At 43.0% G+C, this 20,103-nt stretch overlaps 1 protein-coding gene and 1 long non-coding RNA gene across 2 annotated transcripts in view; one reads left to right on the top strand and one right to left on the bottom strand.

The window, feature by feature from the left end:
- Window positions 1-11,301, top strand: part of TMEM163 (transmembrane protein 163) — a 178,208-nt gene extending 166,907 nt beyond the window's left edge. Inside the window, exons 7-8 of the mRNA XM_032782564.2 lie at window positions 7,597-7,738; window positions 10,122-11,301. Of these exons, the coding sequence (XP_032638455.1) occupies window positions 7,597-7,738; window positions 10,122-10,182 (203 nt within the window). The 3' untranslated portion in view covers window positions 10,183-11,301. The remainder of the gene's footprint in view (window positions 1-7,596; window positions 7,739-10,121) is intronic.
- A 2,453-nt stretch (window positions 11,302-13,754) lies between these two features.
- On the bottom strand, window positions 13,755-18,669 carry LOC116826078 (uncharacterized). Its single transcript, XR_004373995.2, has 3 exons — window positions 18,581-18,669; window positions 15,779-15,910; window positions 13,755-13,885 (listed from the first exon to the last, which is right to left on the bottom strand). It is a non-coding gene; the product is annotated as an uncharacterized LOC116826078 (long non-coding RNA).
- Between the last annotated feature and the right edge of the window lie 1,434 nt (window positions 18,670-20,103).

Below are 20,103 nucleotides of genomic sequence, written 5' to 3' on the forward strand. Positions count from 1 at the left end.
AAATCCTATCCTCCTTTGGCTTGTCTCTCTCTCTCTGTTCCTTTCTGGTTCTCCTCCTACCTCACCAATTTTTCTTTTGCTGCTGGTAAGGAGTGTGACTGGCACTGTTTCTGTGTTATGGCCTGGCCTGAAGCTAGACTGAATATTGTCTCAGAGGTCAGTGGTGATCTGGTGCTTCTGCTGCCAGTATCGCAATATCTTGCCCGGGAACGGAGAGTTTGAGACTGAATGGCAGTCATTGGTGAGAAATTTCCCCTCTGAGAACAGGCTGGACTTGTCAGTCTTTCATAATGTTAGGCAGAGCATTTATCTGAGGGACGTGTCAACTCTTTCTAGCAAGATTGAGCCAAGGCATTGCTTTCTGACTTTGAGCAGCCAGTAGGGAGAGTGCTCCATACAGGTGGTAGAATGGACTTTTTTCCATTGCATTTTCATACCATATATTACTGCCTGTATCTGTGGGACTTCATCCAGTTCTGATACGGTGAGAGGAGTGTAAGTTTTCCCTGATTCTAAGATGCAATGATATATGGCGTTCTGAGGATGTGGAGAACCCCACATGAATCAGATCCATGCACTGGCAATAAGGCAGGCCTGTGCTGCCTCTCAGTTTGGGTTATAATTAAGAAAAGATGTCTTCCGGTAACTATGCTAGCACAACAGGTGCAATGAAATATTGCAAATGGCTCAATCCAGTATTGTGCACCTGAGGGTATGTCTACACTACGGGATTATTCTGATTTTACATAAACTGGTTTTGTAAAACAGATTGTATAAAGTCGAGTGCACGCGGCCACACTAAGCACAATAATTTGGCGGTGTGCATCCATGTACTGAGGCTAGCGTCGATTTCTGGAGCGTTGCACTGTGGGTAGCTATCCCGTAGCTATCCCATAGTTCCCACAGTCTCCCCTGCCCATTGGAATTCTGAGTTGAGATCACATGCAACTGTGGCGTGGTGATTCTGGTATATCGTCATTCATCTTTCCTCCGACCAGCGCATCTTTCAGTCCTTTCCCTGGATTCCCCTGCAGACCCTAATGGCACCATGGAGCCCATTGCTTTGTCAGTCCCGTATGTACTGGTGCTTGTGACTCGTACTGCAGGTGCTAGAGCAATTCATTTGCCTTGCCAGTACGAGACAGTTACTATCCCTATGCAACCGTCTGCCTATGTATTGGCGATGCGTGACTGTTTCAAGTTGTTCGTACGTCTTGCTTGCTGTCATGGGTGCTCCTGGCTGGCCTCGCTGAGGTCCGGTAGGGCATGCACCCATGTGCCTCCTGGTATTCCTTCTTTTTGTTATTGTCTCCATAGATCGTCCTATCTAGCCATGGGGCGTCTACTAGGCCCGAGAGAGCAAACAGCCCGCTCCCTGTCAGCAGCTCAAGTCTCCCCTGAGTGCGCTGCCTGCCATTCTAGGGGGTGCACCCCACCTACCCCACCTTGCGTTCCCTCCTCCCCCACCCTCCTGGCCTCTGCGTGTCCCCTTGTGTAGCGTTCATGCAGGACTAGCACCTGCAACTTTTTCTCGCTAAATAGTGGAAGGAGGCTCGCTGTTTAGTCCAGGCAGTAGCTCTTTCCTTTAGCACATGAACCTGGGGGGGCTGCTAGAGCTCACTCCTCGTTGCTGTGAGGACGTTCCAGCCGTTCTGTCTCTTCTCGGCGGATGACCGAGGTCTTCCCTTTTCCCAGGTTGCCCCGGCGCCTCCCTGACCGCAGCCGGGCAAACTCATGGGATGACTGATGACAGCATATCAGTCCATTGTTCTACTAACTGCCCCGGGGGTCTGTGATGTGCAGTGCTGCAGCACCCCCTCCCGACAGCCCTATGCCGTAGCCCACATAGGATACTTGAAGGTGCGCACTTTTTTCCCCTTTTCTTTTGTGGGGCAGGTGTCTTGACGACATTCGCGCACCACCGGGATGTTTTTGACCCTTCCGCTTGGGTGTCCTCCAGAATAATGCTTTTCGAGACTGTGGGTAGATGAGTCCTCAAGTCCCTCTTCCTCCATGAGTGTCCCTTTGTCTTTGCTCTTCCGTTACGCTTGTCCCAGCACTGTGATGTGGCCTCTGTTCATCATCCGGGAGTTTTTTTACTGCTTTGGCATTTCGTCTTCTCACGGCAGCTTGCTCAGACCGATTTGTACCCCCCTACAGGATGTCCGTCTTCCCGTCGTCCCATTCTGAGCTCTTTTTTGCTGATTGGCGCTGCCTCGCCAGCCGTGTGATCGCGCTCCACGCTGGGCCAGACTGCAATTCAGTCGCGAGGGCTTTTCTTGTCTACTGGCCAGTGCATCTGCGTTCAGATTGCTTTCCAGAGCAGCTCCAATGTGCACTGTGGGATACTGCTGAGGCCATCCGTCATTTGCGGCCACACCTACCGATGCCATACCGATTTCAGCGCTACTCCTCCATCGGGGAGGAGTACAGACGGTTTAGCAGCCCTTTTATCGATATAGAGGGCGTGTTGTGTGGACGGGTGCAGGGTTAAATCGGTTTAACGCTGCTAAATTCGGTTTAAACGCGTAGTGTAGACCAGGCCTGAGTCATAGAAATCCTAAGATACAGTAGTTACAGATAGCTTCAGACCTCACTACCCAGATGCCAATATCAAAAGAATCCATGTGAGGCCTGTCAGATTAACCCGTCATAGTAAGTACCTCTGTTCTGAGCCTAGAGAGATTTCATTCCTATGGCAAACTTTGTGTTGAAGGGTTTACATGAAAAAAAAAATCCATTTCTCAACAGGTTTAACAAGCTAATTTGCTCAAGGCCTGACTTTTCAAATGCCTAAGGTATTAGTAGGAGAGGCTGTGAACTAGTGATGTGCTTCAAGGGAAGTATTTAATACAACCTTCATGATCTGGCAGCTGATCATTGGACACTCCAGAGGTCTTCTCAAGATTTAGAAGAGTCTCTTCGTTAAATACTGAATGTACTTCAGAGAGGTACTTAACTGTCTGTAACACAAGAATCAAACTCAGGCTACAACCTGTGGAGGCAGCAAAACCCCCTGTCTGTGTTAATGTGCTATCTTCACTCCATTGAAGGGCTACTCTATCATGTGGTTTCAATTATTTACATCTTCAGTTCCTTGAATCCTGCCCCTGGATCATAATTTCTCCCTTATGCCGAGAAGCAAGGTCCTTCTCCATATATTTCTGTTAGATGACAAAGCTTGAACCACCAGACACAAGAATTGTAGTCATACCAGAGCAAATTGCGTGCCACACAGAATGGCACTTAGCTGGTTGGAGTATTCACCCTCACAGCTCTCTGTTTGCTGTATATTCAGCATGGAACAGCAGTGTTCTGCAGTAGGATGAGTCTGTCAGGATGTGAGTAGAGGGGAGTTTGAGATTAGAATTCTTACTTTATGCACACTCTATAGTGTTCATGGCAATATAGTTCTGTGCAAAAATGTCCTTGGCTATGTCTACACTACTGCAGTAAGTTGACCTACGCTACGCAACTCCAGCTACATGACTTACATAGCTGGAGTCAACATACCTTAGACTGAGTTACCATGGGGTCTACACTGCAGAGGGTCAATGGAAGAAACACTCCCATCAGGTTACCTTACTTTTCTCGTTGGGGTAGAGTACAGGGGTCAACTGGAGAGTGATCTGCCATCAATTTGGTGGGTCTTCACTGACCCACTAAATCAACTGCTGGTGGATCGATATCAGAGCGTTGATCCCAGCTGTAGTGTAGACCTGCCCCTTATTTGAGAATATTTTCTGGGTATAGCCATGGGTTGAATTGTCCAAATTATATTTCCCTTCATTTAGGTGATTTTTTCCAGTGCTCTTGCCATTGTGGTTGAGAAAGCAGACCAATTATGAAGTGCAGTTGCATTCCAAGGAGCCAGCTGTCCCCTCAAATATGCATACAACTTTCATTTGGAGGCTTACAGATCTCAGGGCAGAACTGGGGCCTAAAAGTTCCTTAGCTCCAGGTTTATACTGTAAATCCTACTAAGCCAACATGGGCTACAGTCATGAAGAACAATCAGTGATGTTCTCCAACATTCATTTTTCTCCAGCTTGCTTCTTCCTGTCCAGACCCAAAGTGTTGGTAAGCTAGATCTGGTCAGCATTATCAAGCACATTCTCAAAAACATGAGGGGAGGCATTTTCAAAAGTGCTTAAGTGACTTCAGAGTACCTGACACAGAAAGGAGAAAGTCAATGGGACATGTGCTCCTAGATCACTTAAGTGTTTTTGAAAATCCCACCTTTGAACATTCAGAACTAGGAAATGAAGTTTTTCACCTAGCACAGTCTTACTGAAATCAGTTTGAACACAAGTAAACAACAGTTAGCCCAAATGCTAGTCTACTGAGAACTCAGATCTCAGGAATATTGGAGTTCAGAACTTATTCCATATCACCTCCCTCTTCGCACATTACCAGAAAGACACTGACAAATAAGAGAGAGCTCAGAGAAAAACAGAAATGATTATGTGGCAGGAAGGACTGATTTAGGAGAGCTTAAAGAGCTAAATATGTGTAGTCTTGTTCTCTTCAGTCTTCTGTTAGCCTAACAGTTTGCCCATACTGGAAGGTTGTAAACAAGGACAGAATGGAACGCAGGATGGTAGACTGCGGAGTGATGGGATGAAATTTAGAGAGTGTGTGTTTAAGGAAAACTGTCTCTGAGATGTGTTTGATTGTGGCACAGTCCCCCAGAAGGAACAGGTGAAAGCTGAATTGCTTGGGACTCAAAGATTGGTTGGACAAAACACTAGAAAATGGATTGTAGGGAACAATCTTGCATTTCTTAGGAAAGGGCTGCAATGATAACTTCAAAAAGAACAATTAAACCCTTTGTCCAAAAGCTAAAACCCTTCCCGATCCTAGCTCCTCTCTTTGAGAGCATTGGTCTGCCATTGCAAGGCCATTAGTAAGAGAAACAGGATAGTCTAGTGTTTGGAGAACGGGGGTGGGCCCTCATGTGTTCTGTTCCTGGTTCTGTCACAGACTTGCTGTGTGACCATTGAGCAAGTCATACCTTTATGCATTAGTTAATCCATATGTACAATGGGGATTATAACACTTACCTCAGTCACAGAAGTGTTGTGAGGGTTCAGTCAGTGGTTTGAAAGTGCTTAGAGATCCTGAAATGAAAAACTTGTCATTGTACAGCATTTATTATTAGGAATAGTGGGTTATGCAAGAGCACATCGCTTAACAACCACTCTGCTCAGGTTCCTTTGGGTGACAAATACAAGGCACTGGGGTTTATTTAATATTGAGAGTGACGCAGCATTTCCAAATGGAAGGCTATCTCCTGCCATGGAATTTTAATCAGAGCTCCCTTATGTCCTTGGAAATTAACAAGGAGAAAGAACAAAAAATTAAGGGGAAAAAGGATGCCCCAGCAGTTAGGGACAAGCCTGAGACCCAGGTCAATTCACTGCTCTGCCAGAGAATTCCTGTGTGATGTTGGGCAGGTCACTTATGGTATTGGCTACACTGCAATAAAAGACCCACGGCACAGATGCAGCTGGCCCAGGTTGCTGACTCAGGGCTCGCAGGGTTCAGGCTACAGAGCTATAGAACTGCAGTATATACATTTGGGCTCAGACTGCAGCCCAGGATGTAAGACTCCATGAATGGGTTGGGTTTCAGATCCCAGGCTACAGCCAAGCCCAAATGTTTACAATGATATTTTTAGCCCCACAGCCATGCCCAAGTCAGGTGATCCAGGCTCAGACTTGGTGCTCTGAGTTTTTTTAATGGCAGTGCAGACATGCCCTTAAATCTCTCAGGCTGAAAGACTTTTGAAAATCAGGACCCCAGTGCTTCAGTTCCTCATTTATAAAATAGAGACAATAGTTCTTCCCTACCTTAGGGGTGCTGTGAGGATAAATACAATGAAGATTCAGAGGCACTCAGATGGGGGCCATAAACAGGAAGTATTAGATGCTATGGTCTGTTGGCATGCAGATGTCCTAGCAGTTAGTGCAATATAAAAGGTAGAGACTAGGCTAAGAGCTGCAGCAGGCAGAGAATTAGAGTCTTTGGCTATGTTTAAACTAAATTATTTTCCCTACAATTTCACACTATTCCTAATACTAAAACATTTAAATCTTGCTCCAAGCAGGCTTAAAATGATCTCTAAAGTGCTGGCAGTTGCCACCATCTGATCTATACAGACACTCTGACCACCAGCGCAGCTACACCCTTGTTAACAACAGTGGGAAATTATAGAATGACAACTTGGCCTTTGAGGACTGGTGGTGGAAGGTCACTGTTCAGCAGAAAACAAACCACCGACTGTGAAAAAGTGAAACAGTGAAGTGTGAGTTTGGGAGGAAAAGGTGGCTGCAAATGTACAGCAAGAGAAAGGACTTTTTCTTTTAAAAAGCAGAATGTCGAGGAGCGACAGTAAATGCCCTAGAAGAGGAAATGTCTTTGAAGGGCCAACCTGATAGATTAAAAGAAAGAAAAGTAAAACATTTAGATTGAAAAGCACATTATCGAGCCTGCAAGCAGCTGACTGGGAGTGACAAGTATGCAGGTCTTTTGAAGTGTATGGGGAATAGTCTGAGCAGGCTCACTCTATTACATCCGGTAATGTATTCAGCTAGAAGATGAAGCTCCAATATATATTAAACCAGGATATATGGATGAAAAGAAAAACAAATATTAAAGTGCAGTTCTCTGATGTTATGCTGTAAAAATGGGACTTTCATATTCATCAGATCTGCTCCAAGTGTGCATTCACAGACAACTCTGCTTCCTTTAAGTCACAGAAATACAGCACACACTGTGGGAGAGTAAGATGGAGTTGTGTTCTTGATTAAGTTACTTACTAATGTCTTACCAGTTAACACAGGCACACATCCACTGAATACACTGAGATTGTATGTGTATTTTTAAGGGCATCTATGGATAGCAACAGGCCTACACAGTGTCAGAGTATTATTTGGCCTGCAGAACCTTTGTCTGTGGTATTACGAAAGAAAGACAGATGCCAGCCTGAAACACTGAGTTTGCAAGTCTTGAAGTTAGAAAGAAGATTGTGTGTGTTCATTTTTCAGGTAGTACTCTGGACATTGGTGAGAAACTAACTATATAGAACCGTAAGGGGGCCTTTAAAAGAAAGGGTCACTTTTCAGATAGAATGACCCTTGGACAGATATTTTGAAAGTGGCAAAGCTGCTCAAGGAAAGAGACTCAGTGAATAGGATTTAGAATGGAAACTGAAAGGGGAATGTAAAGTGGTGGCTGATGACTGAACAAGAGAGACAATGGCAAGAGATGGACATTACCTCATTCATACTGGAAATGAAAAGCACCAGCAGGTCCGAGGATATAAAGGGCAGACGGATGCTGAACATTCCAACTCTGATTTTTTTCCCCCAGCCTCATAGTAAACTGTGGCTGAGACCTGTGCCACCTTTCTCAGCACAGCACAGCATTAAATGGCCTATACTCAATAGTCACAGAGACTGTCTGCCCTCTGTGCTACTAGGTCAGGTATAATGGCTTTTGTCCCCAGAGTGTCTTCACAGTTGAGACGACTGAGCTGATGCTAAGAGATTGATTGCTTCCCTTGATTTGTATGGGTTATTGTTTCTCTTCCAGGTTTCAACTCTCTTGTAGGTGGAGTAATGGGATTTTCCATCCTTTTAAGTGCAGAAGTTTTTAAGCACAATGCTTCTGTCTGGTACCTGGATGGCAGTATAGGAATTTTAATGGGACTTACAATACTTGCCTATGGAGTCAAGTGAGTTAAACTTATTTTTGTAATTTGCTCTGTCAGCATGCATTAGCAAGCACATGCATGTGATTCATTCATGATCTACAGTGCTAAATGTCTTGCCTGTTAATGAACAAAATGATGAGCACAATCCTCACTTAGAATGTGTGTCTCCATCTGGAATGCGTGTGCACACCTGCACGTTTCTGGCCGCTAGCTACTGCACTGGGAGCTTGCAGCATGGCAGCTCATAACACATTACCACAGATCCTGTTAGTTATTGAAGGCAACAGTGTCTGAGAGCAAAGGGAAGAATGCTGTTCATTAATTCTTCGGGAACCTGGTCTTCTCAAGTGGATGGGAGCAGGAGAGAGGCTAATTTCTAGGTGGGCTATGGTGTACTTTTTATAGCACACTATGGGAGAAGAGAAAGTTTCTAGTCACTGAAAGGTGGAAAAAAAACTACCTTTGTACCATCCCCCTGAACTTCTAGTCCCTTGGGCATGTTTAGGGTTTATTTGTTCTCAGAATATTCTTTTTTATTATTATTATTAAAGTAAGAATGGTTATTTCTTCCAGAACAAAACAATATTCCATTAATCCTACAATGAAAACAGAATAGTTATATAATAAAATGGAGCCTCTTCATATAAACAATTACATTTCACTCAACACATCTCTTCTGTTAAGAGGTATTTAATATCCAGTACAACACCTTTAACAAAAGGATTGTTGGTGTTTCACATGTAGTAAGTGTCAGCTGACAGAGGTTTATGTATCTTTGGTGTAATAAATCTCTGGAATTTAGTGTAGTAGCTGTCAGCACAGTGTATAGTGTGGTGGCAGTGGGATTTAAAAAACAAAAGCCAAAAATATTATAATTTTAGGGTCACCATAACCTAGCCCCTTGTGTTTACATCTTCTAAAATACAGAGATGTGCACCTGGTATTGCTTTGTTTTAGCTAAAAACTATTTTTATTTGGACTTGTTTAAAAAAAAACAAACAAAATTTTAGCTTTGGGATATTTACCTTTGAAGGACAGATGCATAATTCTGGAGGCAGAATTCCTCTAAAATATTTTTCTGGCACATTTCTAAGCCCTCTTTTTCCTGTGTGAAATATAGGGAGAGGTGAGCTGCTCCATAGCAAACGCTGAGTTTAAATTATACACTGGATGTTGGCCTCCCTCTTGAACACTACAAAAGACACCGCATATTGGCTTGGAAACTGATACGTCAGCCTAGACCCAAAGAATTTTTCTACTAGTGAACGGGATAAAGGATTCTTGAATGGTGATGCTAAAATTGGAGGTGAAATCCTGGCCCCCGATGAAATCAATGAGAGTTTTGCCATTGACTTCTTTGGGGCCAGGATTTCACTGCAGGTGTTCAGGGTGATATATGTCTTTAGTTTTTTCCCCCCCCACTTTGTAGGAAAATTATAATAAAAATGATAGAAGCTATTTTATTGGACTCCCCTTGCAGAGAACTAGTGCCCAGACCTATGATTTTTATCTTATAATCCACTTTGGAAAGTTATTAACATTTTAATTAGGAATGCCACTCCTATAAATGAAGGAATGTGCTCTTGTAAAATCATTGGCATCTACCTTCTACAGCAGAAGCAGGATATTCTGGCCAAATGCAGAGGAGAGACGGGGACATTACAGTAGAAAAATGAAAACGTGACAGACAGAACCCAGAATCTTTCAAGTATATCCCTTGACTCCCACACTACAGCTTTGGATGGCCAGGACTTGCCATGGTCAATCAGCACTCCAAGCAGATTCCACCTGTACAGCTTGCCAGCACTGCCTTGCCAGGTCCCAGTCACTCTCACTTCTGGGGGAAAGTGCTAACAAGTTCCCATGTCTTTCTTTGGCATTCAAGCCACTGAGGAATAAGTCTTGCTGTGAGTTCTGGCCAATGAGCAGATTGCACTAAGGGTACAGTCTTTGCCATTCTCCTCCACCATAACATTTTTTTCCAAAGCAGTCTTGGTGTCAGCAGGGGGATACATCCTCTCCCAGGCTGGCAGAGCCAACCCTGATTCAGCCAGAATTCCTCCAGGGGACTCACGCTGCAGCACTATCCTGCTCCTCACCCCCTCCACCCTCACACTGGACTGTGGCTTTAAGCCATAACCTATCCCCTTGTGTTTACATCTTCTAAAATACAGAGAAGTGAACCTGATATTTCAAATGCTTCTGAGGGAGAACCCACCTCCCCACTCCTTGTGCCTCCCCACAGCTTCTTAAAGGTTGGGCAAGGCCGATTCTGGGCCTGGTTTCACTCTGATCAGCAGTGAAGAGATAACCCTTCCTTCATGAGAGTGCCTAACACAACTCCCCTAACTGTGTGCTTTCGCCATATAACTTGACCTAAACTCACTTGTGCTTTTATTTCCAGGTTGCTTATTGATATGGTCCCACGGGTAAGGCAAACACGTCATTACGAAATGTTTGAATGAAGACAGATCCCCTCTCCTCTGTATGGACTGTGAAACTGGAGCATCATATGTTTTGGCAAGTGGTGCCACTGGTATTTCACTAAATATGCAGTTTGTTTCCCATATTATATTTTCTTTTAAAGTTTATTTTAATGGGAAATCTCTCTGTATGACAGGCAAATATGTGCACTGCTTATAATGCAGCAAAAGAGCAGCATTTTCCTTTCAAGTAAGCTATTGAATCCCATGACGGTAGAAAACATACATAATTTGCAATTCCAAACCTGATGCAGTGTTCTGTGTTCTAGAGTGAAATTGTTTTTATTGATATAATAGACGTCTGTAGATAAAAGGTGCCAGCTTCAGAGTCTTTTTTTTTTTTTTAATGTTGGCTCAAACTTTCCAAATTTGTGCTGTAACTTTGAATTACAGCCATTGCCAACCACTTCAGCTCACAATTCAACAAAGATACTGTATGTAGATTATGGATGCTAACAATCATCGCTTAAAGGCACTGAAGTAAATAAGATTTTTGTCTCAAGTTAGGAGGATGGACCCCACAGAAAAAACAGCACAAGACCCACTCATTTCTGTTATCAGAGTTTAATTTCATATTATCTTATTAATCCTAAATTATCTAAAATACAAGTCCTCTTCTAATTTGAATTTCATTTTTATTTAACAAGTAATGGACACAGTACATTGCTTTGCATGGACCAAATAAGCACAAAGAGTATTACTGTACAGATAAAAGCCAAAATGAAGCACAAGAAGGACCAGTATGAGAAATGTGATTCTCACTCTTTTATTGTACCATACACAAATGTACCAGTATTTGTGACTACGTGGTTGCTGTGTTGCCTGATGGACAGCAGTGACAGCTTTGAACTGCGGTGAAACACAAAGCTACTCAGATTTAGGTTATTCTATAAAAAACAAAAAACTGTTCATCCTTCACCACACATTCCTATGTATTTCTTAATATCCTACTTATAATATCCAAGAACTATGATGTATACAATAAAATGTATCTATTTTATACAGTACCTGTAAGTAGTAACATTTGACAGCTGTTTCCAGAATGTATTGTAGAACAAAGTCTTCCTGTACAGCAGCCCATTAAACTAGATTCTCTGGTCACTGCAATGTCCTCCTTACTTTGTATATTTCAGGTTGGCTTCATTGTGTGGAGAAGTGAATCAGTGTTGAGGCATGTCATTTGTTCCCTGGTGGGTGAGAAAAGCAGCTATGCTATCATGGAGGTCAGAATAATACATCAAGAAGCAGGGAGACCACATTCATTTGGTTGAGAACATACAACAGCAGACCTACAATCAAATTATTGAGAAATTGATAATAGATTGCTTTTTGATACATTATGTTTATATAGCACCTTTGATTCCCAGTCATAAAGAACTTACAAATTGTTGGACCAGTTCTGATATCCTTACTCAGGCAGACTGCAACTGAGTAAAAACAGACAGCTTGATGGTTCCACTATGTGATAATTCTATGCCCAAGAAAAGCCCAAAATACTCAACAAGGTTATGATCTGTATTACCGTAGTGCTGAGGAGCCTCGGTCATGGACCAGGATACTCTGGTGGTAGATGTACAAACACACAACAAAAAGACAGTCCCTACCCCAAAGCGCTTACAACCTATGAGACAAAAGATAGACAGACAGGCAGATGGGGGAGTACAAGGAAACAATGAGACAGAATTGGTGGTCAGCATGACAGAATGGGTCTCAATGCACCATCAGCCTAAACACTGTCAAGCTTTTCTGAGGTTCCACTCGGTTTCTTCTGCATTCTTCCTTTGAGGAGAGTGGGGTCTGGCCCCCCCATCCCCAGGAGACACTGAGGGGGCAGGCCCACAAATGTAGAGTTTGGGAATCTCTGGCAAGGGGGCACAAGGCCATCTTCACAGAGGCCTTCACAGCATCTCTCTGCCACTTGTTACTTTGCCCACTCCCAGCAATCTTAAGCAGATGCACTACTTCCCCCCACCAAAATGTCCCCTACTTTAGGGGACAGATACAGACAAGTAATGTAGCCTCTGGCCATGCTTTCCTAGGAAATCTGTAAGTTGTCACTGGGAGTGGCAAGAGCCCCTGGCATTCCACTCTTGCCCCTTTCATAGTTACAATCTTAGGATTTAGAAGGATCTGTACACACACAACTGAAAACAAATTAATCAGTTCACTCCTTCCCTCTGGGATGGGACGTGCTGCTAAACAGCACAAAACCCCACTAGTTCTTCATTAGGAAGTGAAGACTACTATACCTAATTCATATTGCTCTGCTACTACAGGAGTGGTTTACAGTCTTCTGTTTCCCCCAATTGTTCTGTATGGAGGAAACATGGGGTAGAAAAACGCATCTTTCACTGTGAATTGGATTTTCATTCTCTAGCACTTAGGTCTTTTGTACTTAATTTGGGTTAGTTCAAGTCTGTACAGTGCTTTGTAAACAAAGTTTTTTTCAGTCCTGAATAGTAATAGTAATATCCATACTGCCACTGCATAATATTAAACATCATTACATGCCATTCAGCAGTACATACAGCACTTTTCAGCATCACAGGGAGATAGGAGCACAACCGTTAAAGTAAGCACCAGGTAACAAAGTACAGGACAAACCTCCACAAAAGCAGTAGCATATTGCAGTGGATTTGCCATAGGTTGGATTTTTTTTACATAAAAAAGCAATGCAAATTTGTACTGTGGTCCATTAATAGTTACCCCAGTGTTAGGATGCATTTATTGATTAATTTATCTAATGCAAGGATGCAAATTCAGGGTATTCTGTGCCAAAAATACTAACTTACTGCTAAACATGTATATATACACGCCCCTCACACACACCATAGTCTGTTACCAGAGTCAGGAAAATCTCCACATTCCTTTATTTCATGACATACCCTAGTTTTCCTTTCCCATGCAGTTTGCCCCTATTTTCCAACATTCTATGATATCTGTACCCAGTTATAATCATTACCGAGTATTAAAACTAACAGTTACTTTTACTTATTACTTTAACAAAAGCTTAGCAAAACACTGCCTTGCCCTTGATGATCTCTACATATGCCAAGAATAAAAGCCTCACTTGGCATAAGGCAGAGTCTTTAATAATGCATTACTTTTGGATAGTGCCAGAAACTATTTTCCAAAGAACAAACTAAATGAAGTCATTCATCAAGCTTTTGCTTAGTCCCGCTTATTGTTCCATCATCCTTTTTCTTTGGTAACTTCGAGCTCCTTGTAGATATTGATGGAGCAGATGCTGATTGAGAAGAGCAGGTGATTTAAGTGCCCTACCCATAAATATTCTTCAGTCGAACCACAGACTGAATGTAGCGGGAGAACTCGTCATGGCTAGCAAGGTCCTTTTCTGCCTCTTCAGTGACATCAGTGCTCTGCTCTCTTCAGCCTCACTACTTTTCATAGGAATGGCCCTAGTGGATCAGACCTGAGGTCCATCTAGTTGTTTCCTGACTCTAACAATGGCCAGTACCAGATACTTCAGGGGAAGGTGCTAGAGCAAGAGAAGAGTTAGCCACTTCCTAGCTTCTAATGTCACTACCTCTGGTATGGAAGTCACTAACATTTGGATGCACTGAAGAAAATCAATCTTTTCAGTCAAGGACTACCTTGAAAGTTGTTTTGCTTGTCAGCGTTGCCTAGTACTTGATGTAAACAGGAGCATACGACTGGAGACATGCTGTTGTGAAAGAAGAGATGTTAAAAGGTGAACAACGGAGAGGTCTCTGAATTAGAACTTTGAAATGCTTCTGATAAAAAGATATATGTAGATACAAACAGGATTATATCCTTGGCTATGTAGTTCACAAACATGATCTGTGACTGACCCCTCAAGAAAGTGTAATTAATTCCTATTTAGCATTTTTTAAATTAAACTAATTTCCAGCAGATTTTGAATTGTCATAGGTGCTTGAAAGGCCATCTGTGATCATCCAGGAGCCAGTCATTCCCCCCAAAACAAAACAAAACAAAACAAAATCTACTTGTGATGATATTTTGATCTTTAAGAGGAAAAAACCAACAGAGTAGCAATGGAGAGACATTCTAGTATTCAGAAGTGAAGCTAAACCTATCACAGTTTGTGTGTATTCTTCTGTGAGAGATTGAACTTCATCTTAAAGGGTAATTTTTATGACGTTGCAGTAGTGAAAGAGATAATTGCTTATTTAATGTACAAAAAAAACCCCATGCTAGTAAAACAGCTAGCAAAATCATCAGTATTATTTTGTTTTGTTCATTACACATCTGTTATCTGGATCTTAGAAAAGTTACATAATCAACACTTGATTGGAGTCCAGGAAACAAAAAACGGAGAGCCTGAGCCTGTTTCCAGAGAAGTTAATAGAAGGCAGGATTTTCAAAAAAGCCTAAGTAATTCGGGAGCACAAGTGCCATTGACTTCCATGGGACTTATGCTCTTCAGTCATTTAAGTGCATTTGAAAAATCTCACCCTTAATGCTGAAGTTGAATTATATTGGCCAGATTTCTTTTGTTGATCATAGCTGCTGGAGTAAGTTGTTAACATAAAATGGCCCTAGTTCAAGGTGATTCTAGGGAAATGTGTGCGCACACAAGTGTGTCAGAGAGAGAAACGTCGGTGTTCGTACAAAAAAAGATCTCAGAGCATTGGCTATAGCAGTAAGTGAAGACTGGCCCATGGTAAAATCTGTCATAGTGCATATTGCAAATACACCTTAATAGCTGATATTCTGGGTATGACACTGATTCTCTTGAACAGAGACTGCACATTATGCCATCCTAGGCAGCAGTTCTGCAATACCCAATATTGTATTAATTTAGATGGAATAAAGGGCCCAAAGAATCAAAGGTGTTAACGTAACACAGTCACTGTCCAACATTAGACAGCTTTAAACAACGTTCATGGTCCGATATACAGAGACCCCAGCCTGCTCATTACCATGGCAAATGCACCTTTAAAAATCATATGAACCTTTTATTACAGATACTGACAAGAAAAAAAACAATTAAATAATTTAAAAAGTAAAGTACAAAACAAGGCTTTTCCTTTCACATCCCTTGTTCCCTTTAGCCAGAGAGTTTTTTGGGAGGTGGGGAAACCTGCCGGACAGTCTCTTCGAGATGGTAATAACTGTCCTTTTGGGGAAAGGAGAAGGAGTTAGTAGAGATGGGCTGCAGCTGTCGTTGTTGCTGCTGTTAAAGTTCAATCCTATTTCCTAAAAGACTAAACAAGTCGGGGAAAAGAGGGGGCAAGAAAAGAACCCCAAAGATAGAAAATGCAGCTTCTGTCTCTGGTGCTGATTTTCACTTGCAACCTTACTGCTGGAAAAAACACAGGCATGGTACATGGTCTTATCAGCTACTTGGAGACCTGGTAAACTTGCGTTAGCAGTGGGCTGTTCAGGGCACTGCATTTAGCTTCTTCTAGGTTTACAGCACTGTTGCAAAATATGCAATCTTGGTTGGCTAAGCCAGACTCTCATTACACAGAAAGAGAAAGGAGAGGGATAGGAAAAAGAAGGAATAAGCTAGGCAAGGAGAAGGTGTAATTGGATTGCGGGGGCAGGAAGAGAAAAAGCTTCAACATCCCACCTGGTGTTCTGATTTCAGGCAGTGGAGGCGACGGTGTCATCTGGGTCCATCTTTCTTTGGCCCAGTCTGGTCAGAACATCTCTCAGGATTAGGATGAAGGTCTGGGGTCCCAGGAGGTGGTGGGAGTGGCAGCTATAATGGTAAAGCTCAAGCTTGCTCTAGTAGCCAATTTTTCTCTCCAAAGTCTCTTTAGGGACCCCAAAAGGGAGGGCAGCATGGAATAAATCTCATTTTTGTCCATGAATTGGGCCTAATTTTTCACGCACCAATTTCGGTTAATTGATTTCTGGTGCTTTACACTTTTCTTGTTTAAGTCCATGAGTTCTATCAGTAGGCCTTTTTGTCCCAGTTGCAGTGTCCCAGAGCCAGGCTCGTGCCCAGGCCCAAATGTCTACACTGCAGTTTTATGGCCCTGCAGCCCAAACTCCAATCATCTGACCCAGACCAGCTGCAGGTGTTTAATTGCTGTGTAGACATACCCTCAGGCAGGCCTGTGAGGTAGGTAAGCACTACTGCCTAGCTATCCTCTTTTTTAATGACAGAGAAACTGAATCACAAATTACATTCACTTCCATTTTTACCTAAAGTCAGATTTTTGAACCCAGCTCTCCAGCTAGGAAAAGTGCACTAACATCCTGTGTTCATTTGCCCACACACATCCCCATCTCCCATTGTCCTCTATTCAACAATGGCATGAAAGGAAGCAGCATGTTTATCTGTGTGTAAGTCATAAGTCTAGGATGTTCCCTACAAAACATTCTGTTCTAGAAACAGGTTTGAAGCAAAACCCCATATATGAACCTTAACAGACTCCAGATGCACATTTCAGCCTGGGTCCACAGCTAATATCATCCAGTCCAATCCCTAATGCCCATGGAATAAAAAGCACTATTACATTTGGCCTCCTTGTTGGCAGTACCAGCAGAGGGGCCAAGTAATGAATGAGGATGGACCTGCTGGTAAGTGTTGAGAGACAACGGGCCAAGTGTGGAGGCTTGTCCTGCCAAAGACGCTCGCTCCCTAGGCTATCAGTCCAGCACCTCTCCCAAGGGATGACTTCACTTTCAGTTTTCAAGTCTCCTATGATAGTGTATTGATTGGGAAACAAACTTGCTATTTCTTGAACTTCAAACACAAGGTGCTGCCACTTGCTCTGCTCAACACTGCATCCTCTCTGGGAGCCGGCCACCTACTGATTGGGGGGGCACACAGTACACCACCAGGTTAAGGATGGACAAACACAGACATAACTGACTTGAGAGACCAACCAAAGACATTAAGTCCACAGAGCCCCTGGAAGGTAGGTTTTAAGTAATTCCTCTGCTGAAGGCCTATCACTTTTCTAAATCTGTTTAGCAAGTAAATAGAAAATGCTTTTCCCCCCCAGGGATAATGACACTGCTTTCCAAATCAGTGTAATTGCTTTGTGATCTTGCGTCTTAAAAAGCACACGCGTTATAGCATTAAAAGTCTCCCACATCAGAAGGATGCTACTCATTGATTTAAGTCTATATTGAAAGTCATTAACCCTTTGCCTCATCACAACAAGCTATTGTATACACCAGGCCAATTCAAAATAGGTAGCAAGTACAAGAACTGCATTTACTGGGTCAGTGCCATTTATGTGTCTCACACAAGCCTGAGTTAAACTGGATGACACAGTGGGTCAGTATGGAGATAGTGCACTAGTACTGACGACAGCCAATAGCCTAGTGCATGAGCACCAGGCTAGCAGCCAGATAAGCCAGTGCTAAGACTGACTTGATTCTGTCATCAGAACCCCACTGCAAGTCCTACCGGCAGAAAGTCCACAGTTCAGCCAACCCCACCATGCCTCCAGAAATCATGAGTCAGGCTCCAAAAAGCCATGAGACTTCAAGTTTTTCTCCTCAACCATGAGGACTGGACACTTAAATTAGAACAAAACAAAAACAATGAAAGCTGGGCTCTCACAATCACATGAATCCAGGAACTGAGGCTTTTAGCAAAACACCAGATATCATGAGTCTCGATAGCATCATGAGTGTGTATTTGGTGGACACAGAAGTAGAAACAGTCTTTACCTTTTGCTCAAGTCAGCCAGTCTGGGAACCTCAGAGCACACTGGGCTCTGCAGGACTGGCAAAGGAAGGGATAGGAGTAGGGCTCCCTGAATTACCCAATCTCCTTGGTAGCCTCTGCCTTTAGGATTTCTATGGAGCCCAAACTAGAAATTGAAGCTGCCTATCTCAAGAAAGGGTGTTGGTAGGTGACCTCTCTGTCTCTGTCTCAGCTGCCCCTAAAGACACAAACAGCCCATTTTCACTGCCCTGCTCCCTGTGGGTTGAATCAAATCCCACCATGTGTGACTTTGAACAATTCACACATTTCAGTTTCTCCCATCTGTAGAATGGGGATGATTCAAGGGGATGCTGTGAGCATTTGTACTGGTATTGCTTTGACAATATGAAGCTTTAATTATTAATACCACAATCAATAATGGCTGCTACTAGGAGGAGCCCCGAACTCTGAAGAAACTCTTTCCCTACAGGGTCTGCAGAAACCCTTTTTACTGCATTGGTGTATTTCTGTTTAGCATGAGGATTCTCTGGCAAAGATGTGCTGTCTGCTGAAATGCAGGAATGGCAGGCAGTGGGCTGCAGCTGGACTGTGCCTCTCTCCAAGCATCTCAGTGATGGGAGCAGAGCAACACCAGTATTGTGAGAGCATCAGAAGCAACCAGCTCCTAGCCCAGGCTGGAGCCTGCAAACTCTCCCTTCTCCAGAGCACTGCGTCAGCAGCTCAATAATTTTTTATTTTTACCTGTTGCAGCAACTGCCTCGAATCAGTATCCAGTAGTGAACGAATCCCCGTTTTTTCACAGCAGAAAGACAGCATACAGCTCAGCAGGATTTGAGGCCTCTGTAGGATAAACAACAGGAGGTGGAGTTCATGCCTATATGTATGAGGCCTCTACAGTGCCTGCCATACTATGCCTGTTTAAACCAGTGCAATTAGCACATGATTTTCAGTAGCATATTAACATCCATCCCCCCAAAATTTTAATACAAAACCTGTTTAACTCAAAGGTTAACCAAATTAGCAAGATCAGGAATTCCACATAAGGAAAAACAATGATGGGCTTAGAGGTTTAATGCACTGGGACAACTCAGCCTGAATTGCAATGTCCTCCCATGGAGGAGAATGGATGGAGCTCAGAGTCAACTCTTCAGTCCTGACCCATATCGATGATGACCCTGTCAGATTCAGAGTGAGGCTTTTGGGAGCTGCAGGCAGGGAGGACTTGGTGGAGGGATCCACACCAGGTTGGATAAGATCTTACTGAAACCAGGCCTATAGGTGAAACCACTGGTGCAAGAGGGGGCAAAGATCTGTCCTACCCCTGCCCCCTGTATCATTTTCAGTACAGCAGCAAGATGTGTATTTCCACTCCAGGTCCCACCTTACGCACATTTTTTCTTATGTGGTTGCACCTCTGCCCATCTAACTGACATCACATCCTGTTTGAAAACACACCATTTCACAAAAGCCTTTCCATAATATAAACAGCTGAACAGTTAGGGGATGAGCTGTAAAAGAGTTAAAATCATTCTCCAATCTAGCCAAATCAAGGGATGAACAGTGTACACTGTTATATTGATCTCAAGTGTCAAAGGAGTTAAAGGTTTAATAAAACTCTTTCACTGTCCAATACTGAAACAGTATTACAAAGGTTCAGGATTTTTCTGGTTTGCGTAGTTTCTTGGCAAACACCCAAAGTTCTAAAGTTGGAAGTTTACTGATCAAAGAACAAAGAAATAGAAATCAAAACAAGGAAAAGCTGAAACTGAGTAATTATGAACAACAATCAAAATGTATTAAAGACTCTCTCCTTTTGGAGACAAAATATCAGTCTTACCAACAACTCTTCTTTGATGAAAAGGAAAGAGTTAATTTTACTCCCAGCCCTATGTGTTCAGGGCATTCACTTTTCCTGTTTTTTTTTTTTTTTTTTTTTTTTTTTACAAACACACAGACACAAGGTGGGGGAAACAGCTTTTGTTGATGTTCTTGGAAAACTGGGCAGCTGGTCAGTCACGAATGGATGCTTTAGGCTTGCAAGTCGGCCACAACACCAGTTGCTCTGGACTCTGGCTCACATTTTCGTCAGGAATATCATCTGTTTGACTCTGTTCTCCTCAAACAGAGAACGGCTGGATGGCCTGTCTCATCTCACTGGGCTGATGCACACAATACAGTTGATTTCAGGATTCAGTGAAGTCGAGAGAGCGGAAAGGAGGGAGAAGGCAGAAAGCAACACGTGAAAGGAAGGTAGACAGAACAGG

Source organism: Chelonoidis abingdonii, chromosome 10 (assembly GCF_003597395.2).
Source record: "Chelonoidis abingdonii isolate Lonesome George chromosome 10, CheloAbing_2.0, whole genome shotgun sequence".
Taxonomy (NCBI): Eukaryota; Metazoa; Chordata; order Testudines; family Testudinidae; genus Chelonoidis; species Chelonoidis abingdonii.